Genomic DNA, 25,472 nt, shown 5'->3' on the forward strand with positions numbered 1-25,472 from the left:
AGTGCCCCCCATAACTTACTCCTGCTCAGAGGGAGGCAGGAGCTGTGCCCATTCATGCCAAGCTTTGCCCAAGGGCAATCACGCTGCTTCCCCTACTGGCCAGGTTAGGGGTTGCTCCCATGTTAGGCACAGGGACCGCTAAATTAAAGGTGTCCTTAATGCTCTCCAAGAAATTAAAAGCCAGCCTAAATAAAATCTGCCTCCAGCTTACTCTAATCCAGAACCAAGTAAACTCACTAGCAGCCGTGGTCCTTCAAAATAGATGGGCACTAGACCTCAGAGCCAAAAAAAAAGTGCCTTTTTCTAAATAAAAATGTTGGTTCTATGTCAATAAGGCCGGAATAGTCCAAGAAGGCATTAAACAACTTCAGGATAGGGCCAACCAACTGCCTGGTGGTAAGACAACTAAAACTGCCTCGTGGTTCTCACAACAAACCCTCCTCGGGCTCCTTCCCTTCTTCAAATCCTCCTAACAGTCATCCTGGGAGTGGCCTTTGGCCCACACCTTTCCAATCCTTAATCTGTTTTGTTTTTTCTAGAATGGAATCCCTAAAACTGCAAATGGTCCTGCAAATGGAACCCCAAATGACCTCAATTCCTGACATCTACCGCAAACCCCTGAATCGACCCACCAACCAAGAAGCCTCCTTTCTGGAGGAAACTTCAGCTACAGGGCCCCTTCTCCCCGCCTACTCAGCAGGCAGCAGTCTAAGAGCATTCGTCTGCCCCTTTCCCACCAGGGGGACTGAGGGAAGAAAACGTTTTGGGTCGATGGGGAACCTTTTGGAAATCCTAGCATGGAAAATGGTCACCATACTTCAACCATATCAGAAGCCTCTGTTCAAAGTATCAGCGGTTCAACCACATTCTAATGCTGCTCACAAGTTCAATAGAAACTAGGAAACAACCACCAGAAGGAGAAATTAGGTGACTCATGGTCACACACCCGCTCCCCACACAGGACTAGGGGCAAACACTCGGCAACTCAGAATTACTTGAGGATATAAACCCAGGCAGCCCTGACCATCGACGGCAACCCTCTCGGGTCCCCTTCCACCCTTCCATGCTGTGGAAGCTTTTACTTTTTCTTGGTCAATAAACTGCATTGCTGCTCACTCTCTTGGGCCACAAACGCTTGTTTGGAGCTGGAACACTCACCGTGGGGGTAAGGGTCTCTGCTTGATTCTTCGAGCAAGGGAAGCCAAGAACCTAAGCCCAGAGCTCAAGCTGCAAATCCGGTTACAATGCTGACATAGAAATAACACAGACGTCAGAATTATCTGACATGACAAGGTTTGGAGCATAAAAATGCTTCAGTAGGCTGAGTGCTGTGGCTCATGCCTGTAATCCCAGCACTTTGGGAGGCCACGGCAAGCGGATCACCTGATATCAGGAGTTTGGGACCAGCCTGGCCAACGAGGTGAAACTTCATCTCTACTAAAAATACAAAAATTAGCCGGGCGTTGTGGTGGGCACCTGTAATCCCAGCTACTCGGAAGCCGAAGCAGCTAATCACTTGAAGTCGGGAGGCAAAGGTTGCAGTGAGCCAAGATCACGCCACTGCAAACCAGCCTGGGTGACAGAGCAAGACTCCCTTTCAAAAAAGAAAAAACAAGTTCAGTGAGCCATTATAAACATAAAAAACAAATGGCAAAAATAGAAAATCTCTGCAAAGAAACAGAAGTAAGGAAGAACACATGAAAACACTTGAACTGAAAAATATAAATCACTAAAGTTAAAATCTTGATGGATAGGCTTAGTAGCAGAATGAGTGGGACTAAGAAAAGAATCAGTGAACTTGAAGATTTCAAAAAATTAGAAATTACCCAATATAAGCAACAGAGAAAAAATACACTGAAAAAATTGAACAGAATCTCAAGGACCCATTGAACTATAAAAAGGTCTAATATTCATGTCATTGGAGTATTAGAAGGAGACAAGAGGGCAGGGCTGAAACAGTATTTAAATAAATAATGGATGAAAGTTTTTGAAATGTGTTTTTGTGTTTTTCTGAGATGGAGTCTTGCTCTTGTCGCCTCGGCTGGAGTGCAATGGCACTATCTCCACCTCCTGGGGTTCAAGCAGTTCTGCCTCAGCCTCCCAAGTAGCTGGGATTACAGGCCCCCCCCATCATGTCCAGCTAAATTTTGCATTTTTAGTAGAGATGAGGTTTCACCATGTTGGCCAGGGTGGTCTCGAACTCCTGACCTCAGGTGATCCACCCATCTGGCCTCCCAAAGTGCTGACATAAGTCATCGCACCCGGCCCAAATTTGTGAAAAGATGTAAACCTACAGATTCAGAGGCTTAGTAAACCGCAAACAGGGTAAAGTCAAAGAAATCCATGCCAAGAAATATCATTTTAAACTTTTGAAAAATAAAGACAAAGAAAAAATTTTGAAAGTCAAGAGAGAAACAAACCCTTATGTATTGGGGGAAAGCAATTCAAATAACATCAGATTTCTCATCAGAAACCACAGAGGCCAGAAGGAAGTGGCACAATCTTTTTCAAGTGCTGAAAGGAAAGGACTGTCAACTGCAAATCCTGTATCTAGCAAAACTATCTTTAAGGAGAGAAGGGGAAACGAAGACATTCTGGAATGAAGAAAATCTAAGAGAATTTGTTGCCAGCAGACCAACCCTAAAATAATAGCTAAAGCAAATTCCATAAACAGAAATAAAATGACTGAAAAAAGGAATCTTGGGACAATGGGAAGGAAGAAAGAGCAACAGAAAGAGAAAATACTGGTAGGTACAAGGTGTTCTTCTCTGTGGTGGAGAACGTTGTGTGTCAACTTGACTAGGTCATGATACCCAGGTTCTTAGTCAAACATTCTTACATGTGTCTCTGTAAAGATAGCTTTATATGAGATTATCATCTAAATTAGTAGACTTTGAGTAAAACCTATGATACTCCATAATGAGGGGGGGCTTTGTTTGGTCAGCTGAGGGCCTTATGAAAGCAAGATTGACCTTCCTGGAGGAACAGGGAATTCTGTCACCTGATAGATGACCTGCAACTTGAACTGCAGCTTTGTCTCTTCCTGGGTCTCCAACCTGCCAGTCTATACTGCAGATAGACACACCAGCCTCCATAATCATGTGTGTCAATTCCTTCAAATAAACCAATCTCTCTCTCTCTCTCTCTCTCCCCACTTTCTCTTCCACTCCTTTCTCTCTTCTCCTTCTCTCTCCCTTCCTCTCTACTTTTTCTCTCACTCTCTCCCTCCATCTCTTCCTTCCTCCCCTATTCCCACTCCCAGCTCTATGTGTGTGTGTGTCTGTGTGTGTGTGAGAGAGAGAGAGACACACCCTATGATTCTGTTTTTCTGGAGAACCATAGCTAATACATTCTCAAAAAATAAGAAAGCAGTATACGTGAAGGAAATCATAGTTTAAATAGCCAACAAGAACCAATCCTAACCTTGGAAAGCTTACTCTATGCAAACCATTTTGCCAGCCTCATCCTATTTAACCCTTATAAAAGCCTAATGAGAGTATCATCACCTCCAGCTCACTGATGCGAAAATTCAACCAGTGAGCCTTGGAGGGAGGCTTTGACATACATCTGATCAGTTCCCAACCTCGGGCTTTTACCCGTTACAGTCCACAGCATCACAGTCTCAGCTGCACTCCTTGGAGCAGCAGTTAGCAGCAAGACAGCAGGCTCTCTGGAAGGGAGAAAAGACTGCGTGAAGGAGAAGTTGGGAGCCTAGAAAATTGTTCAACCCAGCCTCAGTAAAGAACATAAGGAGGTTTGGCACAGTGGCTCATGCCTATAATCCCAGCACTTTGGGAGGCCAAGGCAAGAAGATTGCTTAAGCTTGGGAGTTTGAGATGCCTGGTAACAAATTGAGACCTCATCTCTACAAAAAATAAAATAGAATAAAAAGGCAAAGGGGGAAAAAAGTCCACGAGGAGAAGTACAGAGCAAGAATTAGTCAAGGACAGAACACAAAGTTGGCAAAGACCCAGAAGCGCAGAAAAAATGTGTAACTTGTGCAAATTCTCCAGACAGTATCACAGTGAAGACTGAAACCCACAGCTTCTGACCCCGAGGTCCTTCGTTTTATGAAACAATAAAATAATGAATGGCTAAGGAGAGCTTCAACGTGGGCTCTCCTCTAAGAAAGAAGAGTATCTGAGTCTTGGAATAGCAGAGGACCACACAGAGGTCAGTTAGGTCAGCATGAACTTGAGAAAAGATTCTGGAGAATCATGAAGAATCGCTTGGCAATCCAGGGAACATAGAGGTAAGATGAAGAATCTTTTGTTGACATATTAGGTCTTTCCTAATATGAGAAATTACTATATAAAGGTTATATAGTTTTAATGCAAATAGCTAGAAACGTTTTCCTTTTGATTTAGGGGATGGAACACACATTGTTTTGAAAAGTGGTTCCTGGGTGGTCTCTCCAACTTCAACACTCAGATATGACCACTCATCTACCGAGTGTCAACTCTGTTTATTTTTAAGATATGGAGTTCTTCGCTCTTATTCTAATTCATGTAGAGCAACTTGATCACCAGTAAGTCGCTATACATGAATTAGGATAAGAGTAAAGAACTCCATATCTTAAAAATAAACAGAGTTGAGACAGAAGGGTCAGTGTCAAAAAATCAGCAGCAGCAGATGAGCGATGGGGGGCAGATCTGAAAGACCAGCACGAGGGGCTTTTTTAACGGGCATGGCTGAGGTTTGTTAACATCCCCAAAGTTTCTAGCAAGTGCGTCCGGGATGCCTTGCAATGTCATTTCAGATAAGATGGTTTTATTATGATGCAAACCTTCTGGGACAAGAAAAGTCATGGGTACTGTGCTGCAGCTGAATGCATTTTTCATATGAATCAAAAGTTCCCAAGATTCATATGTTGAAATCCTAACCCCCAGTGAGATGATACTTGGAGGTAGGGCTTTCAGGAGGTAATCAGGTCATGAGACTGGGGCCTTCACAATGAGATTAATGTCCTTATGAGAAGAAACACCAGGCCAGGCATGGTGGCTCATGCCTATAATCCCAGTACTTTGGGAGGCCGAGGCAGGCAGATCACTTGAGCACAGGAGTTCAAGACCAGAATGGGCAACATAGTGAAACCCCATCTCTACAAAAAATTTAAAAATTAGCCAGACATGATGGCTCACGCCTGTAGTCCCTGATACTCAGGAGGCTGAGTGGGAGTAACACGTGAGGTCAGGAGGTTGAGGCTGCAGTGAGCTGCATTTGCACCACTGCACTCCAGCCTAAGCAACAGAGCAAGACCCTGTCTCTGAAAAGTAAAAGAAGAAGAAACAGCAGAGAGCTTGCTTCCCCTGTCTCTGCTCTCTGCCGTGTGAAGCTACATCAAGAAGACAGTTGTCTGCAAACCAAGAAGAGAGCCCTCACAAGACATCAGATCTGCTGGCACCTCATTCTTGGACTTACCAGCCTCCAGAACTGTGAGAAATATGTGCTTGCTTAGGCCACCCAGCTTACAGAATTCATTCTAGCAGCTCAAGCTGATGAAGACAACATCTCTCTCAGAAATGGGCGTTGTAAGGCCGGTCACCTTGCCGGGAGCTCAGACGCACACCCCCCGCCTTTTTTTCCAAGAGCTCGGACACGTCCACCCCCTTGCACAGCCTAGCCTTCCCTAAAAACCCCACCAGTATGCAAACTAAGTCTTGTAACTCTAACCAATAGCAGTTGAGTCTTGTATGCAAACGAAGTCTTGTAACTCTAGCCAATAGCAGTCACGTCTTGTATGCAAACGAAGTCGAAGTCTTGTAACTCTAGCCAATAGCAGTCGAGTCCTGTATGCAAACAAAGGCTTGTAACCCTACCCAATAGCAGTCCTGTCTTTCCCACACCCTGCTCTCCCACAACCAATCAAAAGTCTCCACTCCCTATAAAACTCCACATCTGAGAGAAGTCCATGCGACTTCTCCGGCTCCTCCTGTCAGACCACAGAATCTCACCCGGGAGCCAAATAAACCCTTCTCATTGGATCTTCTTGTGCTGGCCTCAGTTTCTTCTGTTTTAAACTCGGCGAGAACTTAACAAACCTTACAGGTGTAAATTACTATAACGTAATGGAAAGCACCAGAGCCTTACATATATTCACAACCTCTGACCCAGCAAGGCCACCTCAAGGAAAATAGCTCCCAAAATAATTGGAGAAGAGCAGAAAAGTTTCTGTATTGACTCCCAATTTTATATAAAATGAAGAAAAATTAGGGGAAAAAATTCCTAACAAGAAAATGGTTAAATTTTGGACCATCCATTTGATGGAATATTATGTTGCCATTTAAAAATCACAGTTTGGGGCAGGGCGCAGTGGCTCATGCCTGTAATCCCAATACTATGGGAGGCCAAAGCAGGCAGACTGCTCAAGCTTAGGAGTTCAAGACCAGCCTGAGCAACAGAACAATAGTGAGACCCTGTCCCTACAAATAATACATGAGCCTGTTATTCCAGGAGGACACACTGCTTTGGGAGGCTGAGGTGGGAGGATCACTTGAGCCCAGAAGGTCAAGGCCGCAGTAAGCAGTGTTTGTACCACTGCATTCCAGCCTGGGCAACAGAGCAAGACCCTTTCTCAAAAAACCACAACAACAACACGGTTTTGACATAAGAAAATGCTCACAACCTAATGTAATATTTTTAAAATAATGCTATGTATAATTTGGGATTTCAGATAAATTTGGGAGAAACTGTAGGTTTCAAATATCTTTCTCTTCAAGAATGTGGTACTTTTTTCTCTTATTTGAAATAGCTCTTATATTTTTCAATGGAATTTTATAGTTTTCTTGAAAAAGGCCTACAAATTTTATAGTAACCGTGTTTCTAGGATTACTTATTTTTCTATTCCAAATGAAAATGCTTTTCAATATATTTTTAAGGTGTTACTGATTTTTTTTTTTTTTTTTTTTTTTGAGACAGAGTGTTGCTCTGTTGCCCAGGCTGGAGTGCAATGGTGTGATCCCAGCTCACTGCAACCTCTGTCTCCCAGGTTCAAGAGATTCTCCTGCCTCAGCCTCCCAAATAGCTGGGATTACAGGTGCCACCACCACACCCTGATAATTTTTGTATTTTTAGTAGAGATCAGGTTTCACCATGTTGGCCAGGCTGGTCTTGAACTCCTGACCTCAGGTGATCCGCCTGCCTCAGCCTCCCAAAGTGTTGGGATTACAGGCATAAGCCACCGTGTCCAACCCGTGTTATTGATTTTTAAACAGCCTTCCTCTCACAGTTTCTAGAATTCTTTCTATTCTTCTATTGTATTTGACATGGTTCTAGAAGTCAGTGTAATAGACATGAGGAAGAAATAAAATATATAGGAACTCTAGGAAATAATGTTTTATTAATGAAAATGTTAAATTTGTAATAATAGCACATAAAACCACATACGTTATAAATGCATTTTTAAAAGTATAACTATCAATCTATTTACCTATCTACAGAGAAGTCAGCGTGGAAGAAAATACCCAAAAATACTAATTGTATTCTAGTGACTCTGGGCTCTATCAGACTTTCTTTTTATAGAAAATTGTATAATGCCATTAATCTTCTTGAAATGAAAGTCATTGATCATATGTCCTGCCTAAACAAATAACTTTTTAAAAATCAATATATGCCCTAGCTTAACATAAAGAATAAATGAAAGTAGATTATAATGTTTTTGAAAAAATTATATTTAAGTATATAAACTCACATGGCACAATTACACTACAAAATACCAGTGCCCCACAAATTCCCAAAACAATCCCTAAGGCAAGGTACTGTCACCTTTGCGTTTCACTGTGTTTAAAAAAAGAGGTCCAGGGAGTGAGATTATGATTTTTTTGTTTACTTTTGTGTAGAAAATATTTTCTCCTTTAAATGAATGCGTACTGCTTTTATGTGGAAAAATCTAGTGTTGGGGTGGATGTCTCAGGACTGTGATGTGTTCAGTACACGGGAGGTGGAAGCCCCCAGTAAGACAGCTTACCTCGAAGGCATACGCTTTCCCAATTCCATCGCCCGCTCCAGTGATCACTGTGAAAAGCAGGAACGCTTTTAAACGACAGAATTCATCTTAAAGCTTCTCTTTCTCGCTAGCTACGTTTTCTCGCAAGCCTAGTCTCCGGGACAGTCAGTCCTCCAAAGGCGCATCCCTCTGCTCTCCAGCCCACGCCCCTGAAGCCCCTCACTAAACATTCAGGTGAAGGGTTTGTTTTGCTGCTTGCTTGCTTGGTTGGCTGGTTTTTGGAGGGCTTGGCGAGGCTGTGGAAAACGTATTGCAAAATGAAACAAGGAGCCGCAGCCAGGAAACATCCCCTGCAGGCCCGGTGAGGTCGCAGATACTGGGAGCCTTCACTCTGCAAAGGCAGGCAGTGCTCCTCATTATCTCTCTGCCCTGGCACCCATCTGTCATTGTAAGGACATTTCAAGGTTCCTCCTAAAAGTGGAGCTCTGCCCCCTTCTCTCCCCCACCACGCGGCAGCAATTAGAGGCCTACAGAAGGTAAGGAATTTAGCAAAGAGGAAAATACAAAAATACAAAAAGAAAATGCAGTGCAATGAAGAAACCCGAAGAATGTGTACTCAATAGAACGATCTGTTCATATACAACAATCAAATAGGTCTTCTGGTGCTTTTATCTCAACGTTACAGAAATAACTAATGATTGAGCTCTAGGATATGCCTCATTCATGAGATTGTCACAAGCTCAAAATTCACTACAGTTCAGTACATTGTAAACTTAGTTTACTTTTGCAACAACAATTACAGGGCATGCTTTCAAAAAGTGTGAACAAAAGACGCATTTAGCTTAGTTGAGAGTGAGTGCAGGCCAGGCTGTACAAGCCTCATGGACCACACTGACAGGAGCACCCTGGCTTTCGTGATTACTAATACTGTGTCTATTCATTTAGGAACTTCTAAGAGGCTCCATGACACAGTCTGCGGCTCTGGGTGGAGGAATTATGCTCAGGGCCATCTTGGGCTGTAATACCTTCCCATCGGTTTGGGGAATCTTCAACTCACCCAATACAGGGCCTGCACTATAGGCAAGATGATACCCTCAATAATGACGACGGATAACTGTCACACGCTCACCTCTTGCCATGCACTACTTCAAGTGTTTTAGATGCATCATTTCATTTAATGTTCAAAACAAACCTAAAATGCAGGGACCATCACTATCCTCAGTTTATAAATGAGGAAGTCAAGGGGGAAAAGTTTGTAACTTGATTAAGGTCACACTACTAAAAATGATGACACAAGGATTTGAACCCAGGCTGTCTGACTTTGGGGTCCTCAAGTCTATAAATATATACTAAGGAAATCATTAGGAAATCCAGCACAGAGCTCAGGGTACCCTATCTGAGGAATTAAACTTTAGCCTCCAGTACTTGGGTTTCCTTTTTGTCCCCTACTTGAAATATATTATCTCCCTGCTCTCTGCCTATGCCCTAATGTATTTTACTCCTGCTAGAGGTATCTCTATCCATCTTGACTCATAAAAACAGGTTAAGATCATGCTCTAAGTCTCTGGCCCCATTTGAACTTCTTTTAGAATGTGGGTTCTTAGAAGGGCTTCCCCTACACAAAGGAACAGCAGCTGTGCAGAATGCTACGTCCACCCACATATGGACATCTGAATCTGTGTGGAGTAAGGTATTTAAATCCAGAACACACAGGTCAAGCTGCTGAGCAAGGTCACTGCAGATAGCATCATACCCCGAGAGGACACACACACACACACACACACACACACACACACACACACACACCCCTCAAATGTAAGAAGCAGTCAAAAACCCATTTGTTATCCCAAACAATTTCTCACCTGGTAATTTTTTAAATTTCCATTGCTAAGTGTTTAAGCCTGCCTGGTTTAGCAAATAAGGATCCTGAATGCCCACTTAAACTTGCAATTCAGGTAAATTATGAATTGTTTAATACATATCTCATGCAATACGTGGGTTATAACATACTAAAAAACTATTCCTTTTTTTCTGAAATTTAAATTTAACTGGGTATCCTGTATTTTATTTGGCAGCCCTATGAGGATATTAGAATTTTTCCTATTTTGCCTAGATAATATCTCTAAAGTCACTTAATCATTTTTGTCATTGGATTTTTTTTTTTTTTTTTTTTTGGTGTCCAATCTTGAAATATAAGCCCCTGCAGAGACCTTAGCATTTTATTCAAGGAGATGCTGAAACAATGGTCTCATGTCGTTCACCTTAACCTCAGTCACAGGGCTGAAGTTATGTATGCGGGTTCCAGCAGATAAGCCCCACGAGGAGGCAGCATTTAACTGACACCAGCCAGACCCAGATTCCATTCCATACAATCCTGAAAACATGGCTCCATAGAGATACATGTTGCTTTGATATTGTAACACCTTCACTTCTTAAAAGCACTTAGATCCTATTTTTTTTTTAACATAGTGAATTGAAATTATTTAGATTTCAAAATTTGGAAACACCTTTTAATAAAATGAAAGCACCCTGGGCTTTTTGTAAATCTGGAAACGAGGATGTAGAAATTTCTGCATTATTTATTATTTGTACCAGCAAGAAACTCCAAAAGAAGAAAACTCATCTAATGGGGTTGAGAGGACAAGTACCTAGAAGGGCTAAGTAGCCTTCTTCCCTAGTGTTGCCCTAATACCCTACAGCTTGTGTTGCAGACCATTCTAATTTCACTCACACTTTCTAATCCCCCCAATTAAAATTACCCAAAGGAATTACTTCTTTCCTCTCAAAGAGAAAAGTTGCGATATCTCTTTTATAAGCAGGGGCCGAGCACGGTGGCTCATGTCTGTAATCCCAGCACTTATGGGAGGCCGACGTGGGTGGATCACCTGAGGTCAGGAGTTCAAGACCAGCCTGGCCAACATGGTGAAACTCTGTCTCTACTAAAAATACAAAAAATTAGCCGGGCATGGTGACAGGTGCCTGTAGTCCTAGCTTCTCAAGGGGCTGAGCCAGGAGAATTGCTTAAACCCGAAGGCGGAGGTTGCAGTGACCCGAGATCACACTATTACACTCCAGCCTGGGTGACAGAGCACGACTCTGTCTCAAAAATTATAATAATAAGCAGGAACAACAGCAAAAAAAAAAAAAAAAGACGCACAAGATGGAATGCTCCCTTACCTGCCCACTGTCCCATTGACCGCAAGAAAGTCTTGGGCAAAACACCCCAGTAGTTGAGTAAAATACATCTGGAGAATCTCATGCACTTCACCAGGCAGGCCAGGCACACCAGCAGCCCTGTGAGGATGAAGAACTGTTCCAGAGTGTCCCCCATGGCTGCGCTGAACAGACTGTTTCAGCCCTGGCCGTGGCCCTCTGTGCGTGCTGCCTGGGACCGCGCTGCTCTGGAGACTTCCAGATATTCTTCCAGGAGTCACTGGGTGTGTTCCATCAAGTCAGGGGCATCTAGATTAAAGTAACTCCTTTACATAATCCTCTGATTCACAAGCCTTTGAATAAGGCTTTTGTTAAACTGTGAAGGAGCTGGTGAAAATGTAAAAGGTGGCCATGAAGTGGGGAAGACAAAGTCTGGACAAATATAAAATGGCAGCCCAGGGGTCTCTCCCTGAATTTGGAAACTTAAAAAGGATGCAGAATCCAAGGCATTCATTCATTTGTTTAGCTCTAGGTATTGACTGCCCACCAGGTGGAATCCCCTCTGGAAGGCATTAGGAAGATAATGGTGACCAAACAGGGTCTCTGGTTTGGAGCTTAGATTCTGGTAGCGGGGACAGATGATGAACAGATAAATAAGATAACTTCAGGCCAGGCAGTGACTCATGCCTGTAATCCCAGCACTTTGGGAAGCCGAGGCAGGCGGGTCACATGAGGTTAGGAGTTCGAGACCAGCCTGGCCAATGTGGTGAAACCTGATCTCTACTAAAAATACAAAAATTAGCCAGGCATAGTGGTGCGCACCTGTAATCCCAACTACTTGGGAGGAGAATCACTTGAACTTGGGAAGCAGAGGTTTCAGTGAGCAAATATCACACCATTGCCCTTCAGCCTGGGTGACAGAGCAAGACTCTATCTCCAAAACCAAAAAAAAGATAACATCAGATATATGTGCTATGAAAAAGTGCTATTGAATGAAGTGTTTGAGTAGCTACTCAGGGAATGCTTCAGAGAGGGTGTTCAGGAAGGAATTCTGTGAAGAGGTGGCATTTTTAGTTGAAATTTGAATGAAAAGGAGCCAGCTCCACAAAGATGAGGTTCCTCTTCCAGGCTAATGGAACAGCTAGTACAATGCCTGAAATGAGAAAGCTCCGTGTATTTGAGGAATAGGAACTAGGGCAACACAGCAGAGGGACTGGCCACCGAGAGCAAGGGAGGAAAAGGCCAGAGCAGGAGGGAGGAGCCACGCCCTCCCAGTGAGTGTGGACTTCCAGAGCAACCAGAAGCCCTTGCATGGATTTGGCAAATAGAGTTATATACTCTGAATTAGACTTTTAAAAGGTCACTGGGTGCTGAAGGAAGATGTCCTTTTGGGGGTGAGTTGGAGGGTGGGTGTGACAACTGAACGAAGGGCAGCCAGGACGCTGACGTCCTCCATGCAGAAGGCCCAGGATCAGTCCTCAGCCTTCTCTCGCTTCTGCCTGTGCTCCCTCTCAGCTCACTCTGTGCTGCAGTCAACAGTCTTACGCTCACCCTGGAAGAAGGATTGCTGGCCAGAGCATAGATTCATACGTCTTTATGCTATTGTCAGATCTGCCTTCATCACGCCAGCAACGCTTGAGGGTGTTCGTTTTCCCACTGCCTTAGCAACACAGCATGTTGTCAAGCTTTGGGACTTTTGCCGCCCGGTAGGTCAGAAGTAGCACCCAATGTTGTTTTAATTTTAAATTATCTTAGTAGCCAGATTGGAGATATTTCATAAATCTAAGGGCTATTTTTACTGTTTTCTTTGTGAATTTTCTGTCTCCTGCCTGTTTTCTATGTGGTTTTTGGTCTTTCCCTTCTCTGTATTTAGAGATGGTTTCAGAACTCTGATTAGACAGAAATTCGACCTGCTTACTCTGTCCTTCCTGTTCATTGATTATCTCTTCAGATGTGTCTGATCATTGCTAAATTGGCCATTGTGGTTTTTATTTTAATGATATCAATTTGATTTCTAAAAGTTTGTTTTCTTTTTTTCAAAACTGAGGCTTTTTTTTCTTATGGTTTTCTGTTCCGTGCAGGTGTTTTTAATTTTGACTTTTCTTACCTTAGCATAATTGTCTTATGATCTGGCTTTAACAATTCCGGCGCCTGCATCCACCTCTCTGCTGCTGTCTCCAGTCTCTGGTGGGTCTCACTCATGGTGCCCTGTTTCCTTGTGTGCTTGATCATTTTCACCTGTGCACATTCCATTTTGCTTGAAAATTTCTCTGTGAGGTTTTCTGATGAAGCCGTGTTCCTCTGCAGAGGAGCTGGATTTGCTTCTACCAGATACCTAGAGGAACTTCCAATTTGGGGGGTTAAATTCATGGCTAAATACATAGTTTTTTAAACCACGCAGGTGCAGTGAATTTGGTCTGCCATGACACACCACACTGGCCTGTGTGGATAAACCCATAGCACGGCTCTCTGGTCATCTCTAGTTACCACCACCTCCTCTGCTCAGTGCCAAGGCACATTTCCTTGCAGTCTGGGGGCATGTTTATTCGGACCACTCTTACCCTAAGGATGCAGAAACCTTTCAGGACCCCGGCTTTATTGCATGTTCATCTATTAGACTCTTCCTGACCTTCATTTCTGTCCCATACCATCAACACCGAAGCTCCCCTTCACCCCATCCAGCAAATGTAGGGCTAATGTGGCTTCAATGCTCAGTTTACCTCTCTGTATTGCTGCTTTCTCTTATACTATCTTTTTTTTATTTTAGATGAAGTCTTGCACTGTCACCCAGGCTGGAGTGCAGTGGCACAATCTCTGCTCACTGCAACCTCTGCCTCCCACGTTCAAGCAATTCTCCTGCCTCAGCCTCCCGAGTAGCTGGAATTACAGGTGCTCGGCTAGTATTTTGTATTTTTAGTAGAGATGGGATTTCACTACGTTGGCCAGGCTGGTCTTGAGCTCCTGACCTCGTGATCTGACCGCCTCGGCCTCCCAAAGTGCTGGGATTACAGGCATAAGCCACCACACTCAGCCTATGCTGACTATCTTAATAGGTTTTATGCTTTTAATAAGCCATTTGAGAATATCTCTTCTACCCACAAAAACATGGATGAATCACATTTTGTCAAGCAAAAGAAGTCAAACACTGAAAAGTACCGCATTTGTTATCTATTCTGTATAACAAACTAATCCAAAAATTAGTGGCTTAAACAATGCCATTTATTATCTCATGATTTCTGTGGGACAGGAATCCAGGACTGGATCAGCTGGGTCCTCTGGCTCAAGGTCTTTCACAGGTGGCCATAAAGTCCAGCCAGGTGGCCATCATCTCCTGGTTCACCTGGGAAAAGAGCAGCCCAGTCACGTGTGGATTTGGTTGCCCCTCCGTTACTCCTTGCTGTGTGGCCTCCTCACAGGGCAGCTCCCAAGGACAGCCTCCTTCATCAGATGAGGAAACCAGTGAGAAGTATCAAAGAGACAGAGAGAGAAGGCAGAAGCCACACTCTAGTAATCGGATCGTGGAAGGGCCATTCCATCACTTTAACTGTATTCTGTGTATTAGAAGCAAGTTCCTAGATGGACTCCATATTCAAAGGGAAAAGATCACACAAGGGAGTGAACATAGGGGGCGGGCACCATTGAGATCCATTGTAGAAACTGCCTGCAACATGAACATACTATAGTATGTTCTTATAGGAAGTTAAAGAACAGACAAACATAATCTTCAGTAAAATAAAATCAGAACACTGGTTGGCCTGGAAGAGGTGAAGGGATTGGCTGGAAGCGTCATGAGGAACTTTTCTGGTTGATTAAGATGTTCTATATTTTTATAAGTAATGTGTTCGGAAGGGTATGCCCTAATCAAAACTCATCGTACTGTACACTTTTAAGGTCTGAGCGATTAATTGCATGTAAATTATATTGAAACGCTAAACAAATGTTATCCTGCAATTGTTCTTTGGATGGTGGATAATTTAGACTTCCGTTACCAGAATCGTATGCAGCAGCTCATTTGTGTGCTTGGTCTCAGAACAAGATTTCCCCACTTTTACTTTTCAGCATCAAAAAGTATATCCAACCCCATGTAATAGGCTGAGAAATTACATACCAATATCTGACTGTGAATTCAGCAAAGCATTTAAATAAATGTGCATTTTTCTATTTACAAGATGCTATGACTTGTGTGCCCCTCCGCTGCCCCAGCCAAAATTCATACATTGAAGGCCTAACCCCCAATGTGATGATATTTGGACGTGGAGCCTTTGAGGGGGGTGATGAGATCATGAAGGTGGGGCCTTCATGGTAAGATTAGTGCCCTTATATGAAGAGACACAAGGCTGGGCATGGTGGCTCAAGCCTGTAATCGCAGCACTTTGGGAGGCTGAAGCAAATGGATCACCTGAGGTCAGGAGTTCCAGACCAGGCTGGCCAACATGGTGAAACCCCATCTCTACTAAAAAGACAAAAATTAGCCGGCATGTTGGCACCCACCTGTAATCCCAGCAACTCATGAGGCTCAGGCACAGGAATTGCTTGAACCCAGGAGGCGGAGGTTGCAGTGAGTCAAGATCGCGCCACTACACTCCCAGCCTGGGTGACAGAATGAGACTCCATCTCAAAAAAAGAAGAAGGAGGAGGAGGAGGAGGAGGAGGAGGAGGGGGAGGGAGAGGGGGAGGGGGAGGGGGAGGGGGGAGGGGGAGGGGGAGGGGGGAGGGGGAGGGGGGGAGGGGGGGGAGGAGGAAGGGGGGAGAGGGGGAGGAGGAGGAGATACCAGAACTGTGAGGAAAAAAATTCTGTCATTTAAGCCACTCGGTGTGTGGCATTTTCTTACAGCAGCCGTAGCTGACACAGAGTACATGGGAGCACTTAAACATTCCATTCTTCAGTGTGGAGACCTGTTATTTCCCCAGCATATGCTTGCTGTTGTTTTCTTCTCCACTTGAGAAATTCAACTGACATTATTATAGTAATAACTTTAATGCCAATGTAAAACTTCTAAATACATTATTTTAAAAACTCAATAGTAACCACATTTTTTTTCTCACACTGTCACCCAGTCTGGAGTGCAGTGGCACAATCTTGGCTCACTGCAACCTCTGCACCTCCCAGGTTCAAGCCATTCTCCTGCCTCAGCCTCCCAAGTAGCTGGGACTACAGGCATGCACCATCATGCTCAGCTAATTTTTGTATTTTTAGTAGAGGTAGGGTTTCACCATATTGGTCAAGCTGGTCTTGAACTCCTGACCTCATGATCCGCCCACCTCAGCCTCCCAAAGTGCTTGGATTACAGGCATGAGCTACTGCACCCAGCCCCCACAAAAAAAATTTTTTACCATACATCTAGCAACTCTACATAGTTGCTATGCAGAGAAAAACAGTTTGAAAACTGGGTCTTTGAAACAGGGATCATAAACTCAGACGCTCACAGCAGTGGAAGGCAGGTGAAATACGTCCATGAAACAGGGCAGGAACCTTGTGCTGTACTGTTCCCCACAGACACAGAGCAGGTATAACGTTCACTTCCACAGACAAACGCACTCTCTTTCATTTTCTCTGAAACTGTGGCTCTCTTGAGTTAGCTTTTATTTTCCTGCTTTCCTCTCAACTCTATTTCAATGAAATGATGCTACAAACACCCTGAAGGATAGATTCTGACCCTGAGCCTGTGCTCCTGGGACACTGAGAACAGGGAACGTGGAGAACAGGATGAAACGGAAACTGTCCACTCCACCCCAGCTCCAGCTGTCCATTGTTCTGTGGAAACTGTGGCCTCATTGGCAAATTGTGATTTTTTTTTAAGTGATGAAAAATCCAGTTTCTAATGTGACATTTCCTCATTGTTATAAAAGATGTTATGAAAATAACAACCGGAATATAAAGCAACAAACTCCAAAACCATGTTAACACTGCATGGACAAAACACATCTGCAGCCCTCCCAGGGCCATGGATGAAAGGTCTGAGGCTTCAGATTAAGCAGGTGGATTAACTTAGTGAAGTGCCGTGTGCATGTGCTTGGCAGGCAGCGGGGCTGGGGCTGAAGCGGGTGAGGAGACAGTCAACAGAACTCAAGAACCAAGTTTTTTTTTTTTTTTTTTTTTTTTTGAGACGGAGTGTCACTCTTGTTACCCAGGCTGGAGTGCAATGGCGCGATCTCGGCTCACCGCAACCTCCGCCTCCTGGGTTCAGGCAATTCTCCTGCCTCAGCCTCCTGAGTAGCTGGGATTACAGGCACGCACCACCACGCCCAGCTAATTTTTTGTATTAGTAGAGACGGGGTTTCACCATGTTGACCAGGATGGTCTCGATCTCTTGACCTCGTGATCCACCCGCCTCGGCCTCCCAAAGTGCTGGGATTACAGGCTTGAGCCACCGCGCCCGGCGCCAAGAACCAAGTTCACTGAGTCCCCTCTCCTCAGCACTACAGTAGAGGTGGGAGGAACAGAGGCAAGAACAAATATGGAAGAGCTGGGAGCACTGAGACAAGACATAAAGTCAGTAAACCTAGCCCGGATATGGGTCCAAACAAGGCCTTAGACTCAGGACGTAAGGGAGCAACTCAGAGGTCAAAGAACATCCTCAAGTAAAAGACATGAGCAGAAAATTAAATGACGAAATACAGCTAGTATGCAAATGTTTGGAATATTTAACTATTAGAAATGTCAAATGAATCTGTAAAATACTACATACACATAAGCTAGTAAATAGAGAGTCAGGCTCTCATGCAGTGCTCATGAGGATGCAATGGAACTGGACTCTCCTCCATGCCTGTAGTCCCAGCACTTTTGGAGGCCAAGGTGGACAAATCCCCTGAGGTCGGGAGTTCAAGACCAGCCTGACCAACATGATGAAACACCATCTCTACTAAAAATACAAAATTAGCCAAGCATGGTGGTGCATGCTTGTAATCCCAGCTACCTGGGAGATGGAGGTAGGAGAATCACTTGAACCTGGCAGGCGGAGGTTGCGGTGAGCCTAGATCACTCCATTGCACTGCATGCAGCTTGGGCAACAAGAGCAAAACTCTGCCTAAAAAAAAAAACAAACAAAAATCATGCAGCTTGCCCTTTGATTATATGGTCTATTCATTCATCCTATAAGTACTTTTCCATACCCACTGTGTACCAGGCCTTGTTCTACTCAGTTTAGAGTTTTTAGAGCCAGGTTTATGAGCATAAATTCCACTTTAGGAATCACAGCATCTGTCTGTCCCAGAATCAGTTAAAAGCCAAATAGCAAAAAGCTTTTTTGTAACGAGTGCTTCTAATGTTTCTCACTATTCTTTTTCAGGGCAATTTATTCTTACCTATGTTGAAAATGTTTATTAAACTAAGGCTCACCACACAAAATAAGGTACATAGTTTACTTAAGAAAGATAGCCAGGGAAAGAGAAAGAGGTTTTGGAGACGCCAGAGCTGCGTTATCCAAATCACTAACCACTGACCATATGTGGTTATTTAAATTTTAATGTGATTTCATTTAATTTAAAATTCAGCTGTTCAGTGGCACTGGCCATTCCAGGTGGTCAATAGCCACATGTATTGAACAGCACAGATTTAAACACATCCCTCAGTGCAGAAAGTTTTACTGAACAATGCCGATCAGAGCTCTGTGAGCCATTTTGCTTCCCAATGCTTACAGTTACCAGAGCTTATAAACCTCATAACTAAAAATAAAATATAAAAGATATTTATATTTAGAACATGGCTTCTAGGACTTCATTGATATCACTGAGCTAATGAACAGGGTTTTCTCAGGTCCTGGAGTGGAGGGAGGAGATGAATATGACTGTGTTTCTTACGTAGCTCTTTATCTACTATTCTATATGAAGGCATGACAGATATAGAGGTATTCCTAAGTGTACTAGTCTGTTCTCATGCTGCTAATAAAGACATACCCAAGACTAGGTAATTTATAAAGGAAAGAGGTTTAATTGGCTCACAGTTCCACATGGCTAGGGAGGCCTCACAATCATGGCAGAAGGGGAAGGAGGAGCAAAGTCATGTCTTTCATGGTGGTAGGCAAGAGAGCTTGTGCAGGGAAACTCTCCTTTATGAAACCATCACATCTTGTAAGACTTATTCATTATCATGAGAGCAGCATGGGAAAGACCCGCCCTCATGATTCAATTACTTCCCACCAGGTCCCTCCCATGACACGTGGGAATTGTGAAAGTACAATTCGATTACAGGGAGAGAGATCCAAGATGGCTGATCACTAGCATCTCAGGCTCGTAGCTCCCAGTGAAAGCGTAGAGAACAAGAGGATGCCACACTTTCAGATGAATTTTTGTTGCTCACGGACTAAGAGATTCCCAGCGGAGGAGCCCCACGGGTCGCCAGGGTGACTCTTGTGGCCGGCACGGCGGTTTTGCTGGAGCCTCAGCGAGGCAGTTCTTGGTGCAGAGTCCAGAGATTCCTGGGCAGAACAGCACCATCAATCTTAACACCGCTGTTTTGGCCAGCGCAGTGGATTGCTCAGATTTCAGCGCTGGGATTCAAGTTGGACGTCTGCTCAGAGACCTACTTAGAAAGTCGGTAATTACAAAGATGACAGAGGGATAAATATATAATGGAGGAAAGAAACCAGCCTAAAAAGGCACAGAATACTCAAAATCAGAATGCCTCTCCCTCTACAGGGGATCACAGTTCCTCATTAGCAACAGAACAAGGCTTAATGGAGAACGAGTGTGTTCCAATAACAAAAGCAGGTTTCAAAAGGTGGGTGATAAGAAACTTCTGTGAATTAAAAGAACTTGTTCTAACCCAAAGCAAAGAAACTAAGAACTTGAAAAAAGGTTTGACAAGATGCTAACGAGAATGGACAATTTAGAGAGGAATATAAGTGAATTGATGGAGCTGAAAAACACAACACGAGAACTTCGCGAAGTATGCACAAGTTTAAACAGTCGAATTGATCAAGCAGAAGAAAGGATATCAGATGTCAAGGAACAGCTTAGTGAAATGAAATGAAAAGACAAGATTGGAGAAAAAAGGATAAAAAGGAATGAGCAAAGTCTCCAGGAAATATGGGACTATATGAAAAGAGCTAATTTACGTTTGATAGGTGTACCTGAATGTGATGAAGAGAATGAATCCAAGTTGGAAAATACTCTTCAGGATATCATTCAGGAAAACTTTCCCAACCTAGCAAGGCAGGGTAATATTCAACTCCAGGTAATACAGAGAACACCACAAAGATATTCTTCAAGAAGACCAACCCCAAGGCACATAATTGCCAGATTTATTAGGGTTGAAATGAAGGAGAAAATACTAAGGGCAGCCAGAGAGAAAGGTCAGGTTACCCACAAAGGGAAACCTATCAGACTTACAGCAGATCTCTCAGCAGAAACCCTACAAGCCAGAAAAGAGTGGGGACCAATATTTAACATCCTTAAAGAAAAGAACTTTCAACCCAGAATTTCCTATCCAGCCAAACTAAGCTTTAAAAGTGAAGGAAAAATTAAATCTTTTGCGAACAAACAAGTACTTAGAGACTTCACCACCACCAGGCCTGCTTTACAAGAGCTTCTGAAAGAAGCACTATACATATAAAGGAACAACCAATATCAACCTTTCCAAAAATATATCAAAAAGCAAAGAGCATCAACACAATGAAAAATTTACACCAACTAATGGGCAAAACAGGCAGCTAGCATCAGATGGCAGTATTAAACTTATATATATTTTAATTGGATAAAAAGCCAAAACCCATTGGTATGCTGCATCCAGACCCATCTCACATGCAATGATACACAAAGACTCAAAACAAAGAGAAGGAGGAAGATTCACCAACCAAACAGAGAGTAAAAATAAACAAATAAATAAAAAGCAGGAGATGCAATTCTCGTCTCTGATAAAATAGACTTTAAAGCAACAAAGATCAAAAGAGGCAAAGAAGAACATTACATAATGGCAAAAGGATCAATGTAACAAGAAGAGCTAATGATTCAATAGATCAACGAGACAGAAAATTAACAAGGACATCCAGGACTTGAACTCAGACCTGGAACAAGTAAACTTAATAAACATTTATAGAACTCTCCACTTCAAATACACAAAACAGACATTATCAACTCACATCTATTCCAAAAGTGACTACATAATTGGAAGTAAATCACTCCTCAGTAATCGCATAGCATTTCATAGGTTTAAATGAAATATTGGTTGGCTGCTTGTTTGTTATTTTCTTCCCTTATTCCTTCCTGTCTACATCATTAAGTATGATTATTGGTATAAAAGAGGTTTTCAATACCCATTACTAAACTGCATTCTAGCCTGGGCAAGAAAGCAATACTCCTATTCTCTGTCTCTTTTTCTCTCTCTTCTTCATTCTTTTTCTTTCTTTCTTTATTTCTTTCTTTAAAAAAATAAAAAATAAAATAAAGAAAGTACAATTTAAGATGAGATTTGGGTAGGGGTAAGCCAAACCATATCATTACATATGCATAATGAAGTCAGCTAGAGTTAATATCATGCCTATAAAACACTGTGTTCTTTTTCATGGACTTTCTTTTCAGTACTTTGAATGTTGTTCCACTGCCTTCTGGCCTCCACTACTTCTGATGAGAAGTCAGCTGTTAATCTTATTGACGTTCCTTTGTAATTGATGAGTAGTTTTTTCCTCTTGCTGTTCCCAAGATTTTCTGTGTATTTGGCTTTTAGCATTTTTACATTGATGTCTGGATGTGGATCTCTTTTCATTTGTCTGTGGAGTTTCTTGAATGTGTGGATTCATGTGTTTCATCAAATTTAGGAAGTTTTCACCCATTATTCAATTTTTTAACTCTTTTCTCATCTTTTTCTCCTTCTGCGCCTCCAATTATGTGAATGTTGATGTGCTTTCTTTTCATTTTTCTTCATTCTATTTTCTCCAATCTTTAGATTGAATAATCTTCATTGATCTCTCTTCGAATTTACAGATTTTTTTTCTTCTGTAGATTCAAATTTACTGCTAAGCCCCCATAATAAATGCTTGATTTTGGTTTTGTACTTTTCAACGCCACAATATCTATTTGGTTCTTTTTTAATACTTTCACTTTTTGATTTACCTATTTGATAAAACATTGCCTTCATACCTTCTTTCACTTATTTAATCAAGAGTACTTTAGTTCTTTGAACTTATTTATAATGAAGTCTTTGTTTGTTAAAAGATATGCTCCCTCTCATAAACTGATTCTACTGCCTGCTTTTATGGGTCACACTTTTCTATTTTATAGGTCACACTTTCATGTGTCTTTGAATGTCTTATACTTTTCTGTTGAACCTCAACATTCTAGGTAACATATTGCAGGAACTCTAGATACTGATTCCCCTCCCTGCTCCCCGGAGCTTGTTTCTGTTGTTTTGTCTATTTTGTGACTTCGCCAGACACTGAAATATTTTAGTAAAGTCCATTTCCCCCTTTGGTGTCACTCCTTGAAGGGTGAGGCTTGAGTTGCACACTGTCACCCTGCAGTGACACTGGGTTTAAGGGGGTTCTCTGTGACTGCCTCTTTGCCTGGTTTCAAGTTTAAGCTGTCTGCTTGATTTGGTGTTACGCTGGCCCATCAGGCCTCAATCACTAGTTGATTGCTCTATTGTTTTTGATAGTGCCCTGGGGCATAAATTGCCCAGCAGTCTGATCCAATTAAATTCTGGCAGGGGTAGTTATTGAGGCCGATCTTTAAGGTTTGTTCTGACCCCATGAGAGATCACTTCTTTGCTGTTTCTTTCCCTGGTTCTCCCTGGTGAACTAGCTGGACTATGATTTAGCTTGTTCTTAATTAAGAGAGGCATTATTTTCAGGAGTCTCTTAGGCATGCATTTTCCCCACATTCGGCTTCAAATAAAGTCAGTTCCTTTAAGGAGTGCTCTGGAGCTCTTTTTTCTAATGGACTTTGTGTTAGCTTGGACAACTACAGCGTTTAAGGGCACACAGCCCCCATGGGACGACCCTCACTTCTGATACCAGCTGCAAGTTTGGGGAGTTCTCAAACCAACCTCAGTTTTGATCATTTGGTAGGACTCATAGACCTCACAGAAAGCTGTTATACTTGTGGTTACAGTTTATTATGAGGAAGGAATACAGATTAAAATGAGCCAAGAATAGCATTGGATTGGACAGTCTGTGGGGAAGTACCAAATGTAGAGCTTCCACTGTCTTCTCTCACAGCATCAAGACACATCATTACCTTTCCAGTAACAATGTGTGACAATACCATGGAGCATTGCCAACTTGGGAAACTCAATCAAGCCTCAGTGTTCAGAGTTTTTATTAGGGTTTCATTACACAAGCTTTGCTGATTGCCACATGGCTGATCTCTGTCTCTAGACTCCCCAGGCATCACCCAAAACCTTCAGCCTAAAACACACTGTTGGTCTTTCTGGTGTGTCCAGCCCCCATCTGAAGTCACATTGTTAGACTATCTAATGGGACCCAAGGTCCCAAAGAAAACAGAAAACTCCTATTAGATATGATATTCCAAGAAGCTGAGGGCAAAGACCAGAGATCTTTTCAGGCAAGATTAAATGATTTACTGCACAGGCTGCATCTTCCCTGGGCAACCTCTCTGAGCCACTCCTCTGGGTTCTGGGAAGGGTGGTAGCCTCTGGTCTTGTCAGCTCATCTCTCCCCAGCATGGACCAGCCTTCCAAGTGAGTTGGGGCAAGGGTAACTGGAACCCCAGTATTTGTGGCCTGCTGCACTTCAGGTAGAGCCTACATCTTAAGGATAAGGGTTTGGTAGAGAGGGCCCTAGTCCCTCAGATGCACTCACCAGGAATTGAGCATCTCTGGCTGGGCATGGTGGCTCACATCTGTAATCACAGCACTTTGGGAGGCCAAGTCAGAAGGATCACTTGAGGCCAGCCTAGGCAACATAGCAAGATCTCATCTCTACTAAAAATACAAAAATTAGCCAGGCATAGTGGTGTGTGCCCTCCTCAGCCTCCTGAGTAGCTGAGACCACAGGTCTTAGGAGGCTGAGGAGGGCAGATCACTTGAGCCCAGGAGGCAGTGGTTGCAGTGAGCTGAGATCATGCCACTGCACTCCAGCCTGGGCAACAGAGCCAGACTCTGTCTTCAAAAAAAGATTTTTAAAAATAAAGATACATGCATGTGTATGTTTCTTGCAGCACTATTCACAATAGCAAAGGCATGGAATCAACCCAAATGCCCATCAATGATAGACTGGATAAAGAAAACATAGTACATAGACACCATGGAATACTATGCAGCCATTAAAAGGAACAAGATCATGTCCATTGCAGGGACATGGATGGAGATAGAAGCCATTATCTTCAGCAAACTAACATACGAACAGAAAACCAAACACTACATGTTTTCACCTTTAAGTGGGAGATGGATAGTGAGAATACATGGACACAGGGAGGGGAACGTCACATACTGTGGTCTGTCGGGGGGTGGGGGGAAGGAGAGCATCAGGATAAATAGCTAATGCATGTGGGGCTTAATACCTAGGTGATGTTGATAGGTGTAGCCAACCACCATGGCACACATTTACCTCCATAACAAACTTGTATTTCCTGCACATGTATCCCAGAATTTAGAATTACATTAAATTAAATTTTTTAAAAAGCACATCTTCAACTTAGACAGGATGAGAAATTCTGGTGGCCTCCTCCTCCCAGTTGGATCCAGTAACCTTTGATTCAGAACCGAGAAGAGAATGACCCCTTTTTGGCTATGCCCACCCGAGGCAGAGTTTCCAGCAAGTGGAACTGGGAGAAAGAAAAGAAAGGGGCGGGGCCAAGTTTCAAATGCCACAGCCTCCTATTTCTGTCACCAAGTGTTCGTAGGTTTAACATGAATCAGTGTTTCCTCATTTGCCCTTATAATGTCTGGCTACTTCAATTACTTTTCTTTTTATAGTTTTTGCCAGCTTTGCTTGTTTCACAGAAGAGTAGTCCACAGGACTCCTCACATTGCCATCTGACATAGACTTTTTTTTTTTTTTAAGACGGGGTTTCACCATGTTGGTCAAGCTGGTCTTGAACTCCTGACCTCAGGAGATCCGCCCGCCTTGGCTTCCAAAGTGCTTGGATTACAGGCATGCGCCACCGTGCCCAGCTGACTTTTTTTTTTTAAAACAAGGTCTTAACTCTGTCACCCAGGCTGAAGTGCAGTGGTGCAATCATGGTTCATTGCAATCATGGCTCGCTGCAGCCTCAACCTCCCAAGGTCAAGCTATCCTCCCACCTCAGCCTCCTAAGTAGCTGGGACCACAGGCATGTGCTACCATACCTGGCTAATTTTTGTACTTTTTTGTAGAGATAAGATCCCACTGTGTTGCCCAGGCTGGTCTCAAACTCCTGGCTCAAGCGATCCTCCTGCCTTGGCCTCCCAAAATGCTAAGATTATAGATATGAGCCACTG

The 25,472-nt window shown here is 43.1% G+C and overlaps 2 protein-coding genes across 3 annotated transcripts in view; both read right to left on the reverse strand.

Moving 5' to 3' along the window:
* Positions 1 to 11,348, reverse strand: part of HSD17B3 (hydroxysteroid 17-beta dehydrogenase 3) — a 68,328-nt gene extending 56,980 nt beyond the window's left edge. The window contains exons 1-2 of the mRNA XM_064361269.1: positions 11,123 to 11,348; positions 7,967 to 8,013 (exon numbers count right to left, since the gene is read on the reverse strand). Coding sequence (XP_064217339.1) covers positions 7,967 to 8,013; positions 11,123 to 11,276 — 201 coding nt within the window. The 5' untranslated portion in view covers positions 11,277 to 11,348. The remainder of the gene's footprint in view (positions 1 to 7,966; positions 8,014 to 11,122) is intronic.
* Positions 11,349 to 14,301: 2,953 nt separating this feature from the next.
* SLC35D2 (solute carrier family 35 member D2) overlaps positions 14,302 to 25,472 on the reverse strand; it is a 78,754-nt gene continuing 67,583 nt past the window's right edge. For both annotated transcript variants that reach the window (XM_064361542.1, XM_064361541.1), the window contains one exon: positions 14,302 to 14,438. In XM_064361542.1, the coding sequence (XP_064217612.1) occupies positions 14,389 to 14,438 (50 nt within the window). In that variant the 3' untranslated portion in view covers positions 14,302 to 14,388. The remainder of the gene's footprint in view (positions 14,439 to 25,472) is intronic.

The sequence above is a fragment of the Aotus nancymaae genome, unplaced genomic scaffold, assembly GCF_030222135.1.
Source record: "Aotus nancymaae isolate 86718 unplaced genomic scaffold, 86718_ANA_hifiasm-v0.15.2.pri h1tg000041l, whole genome shotgun sequence".
In the NCBI taxonomy this organism is placed as follows: domain Eukaryota; kingdom Metazoa; phylum Chordata; class Mammalia; order Primates; family Aotidae; genus Aotus; species Aotus nancymaae.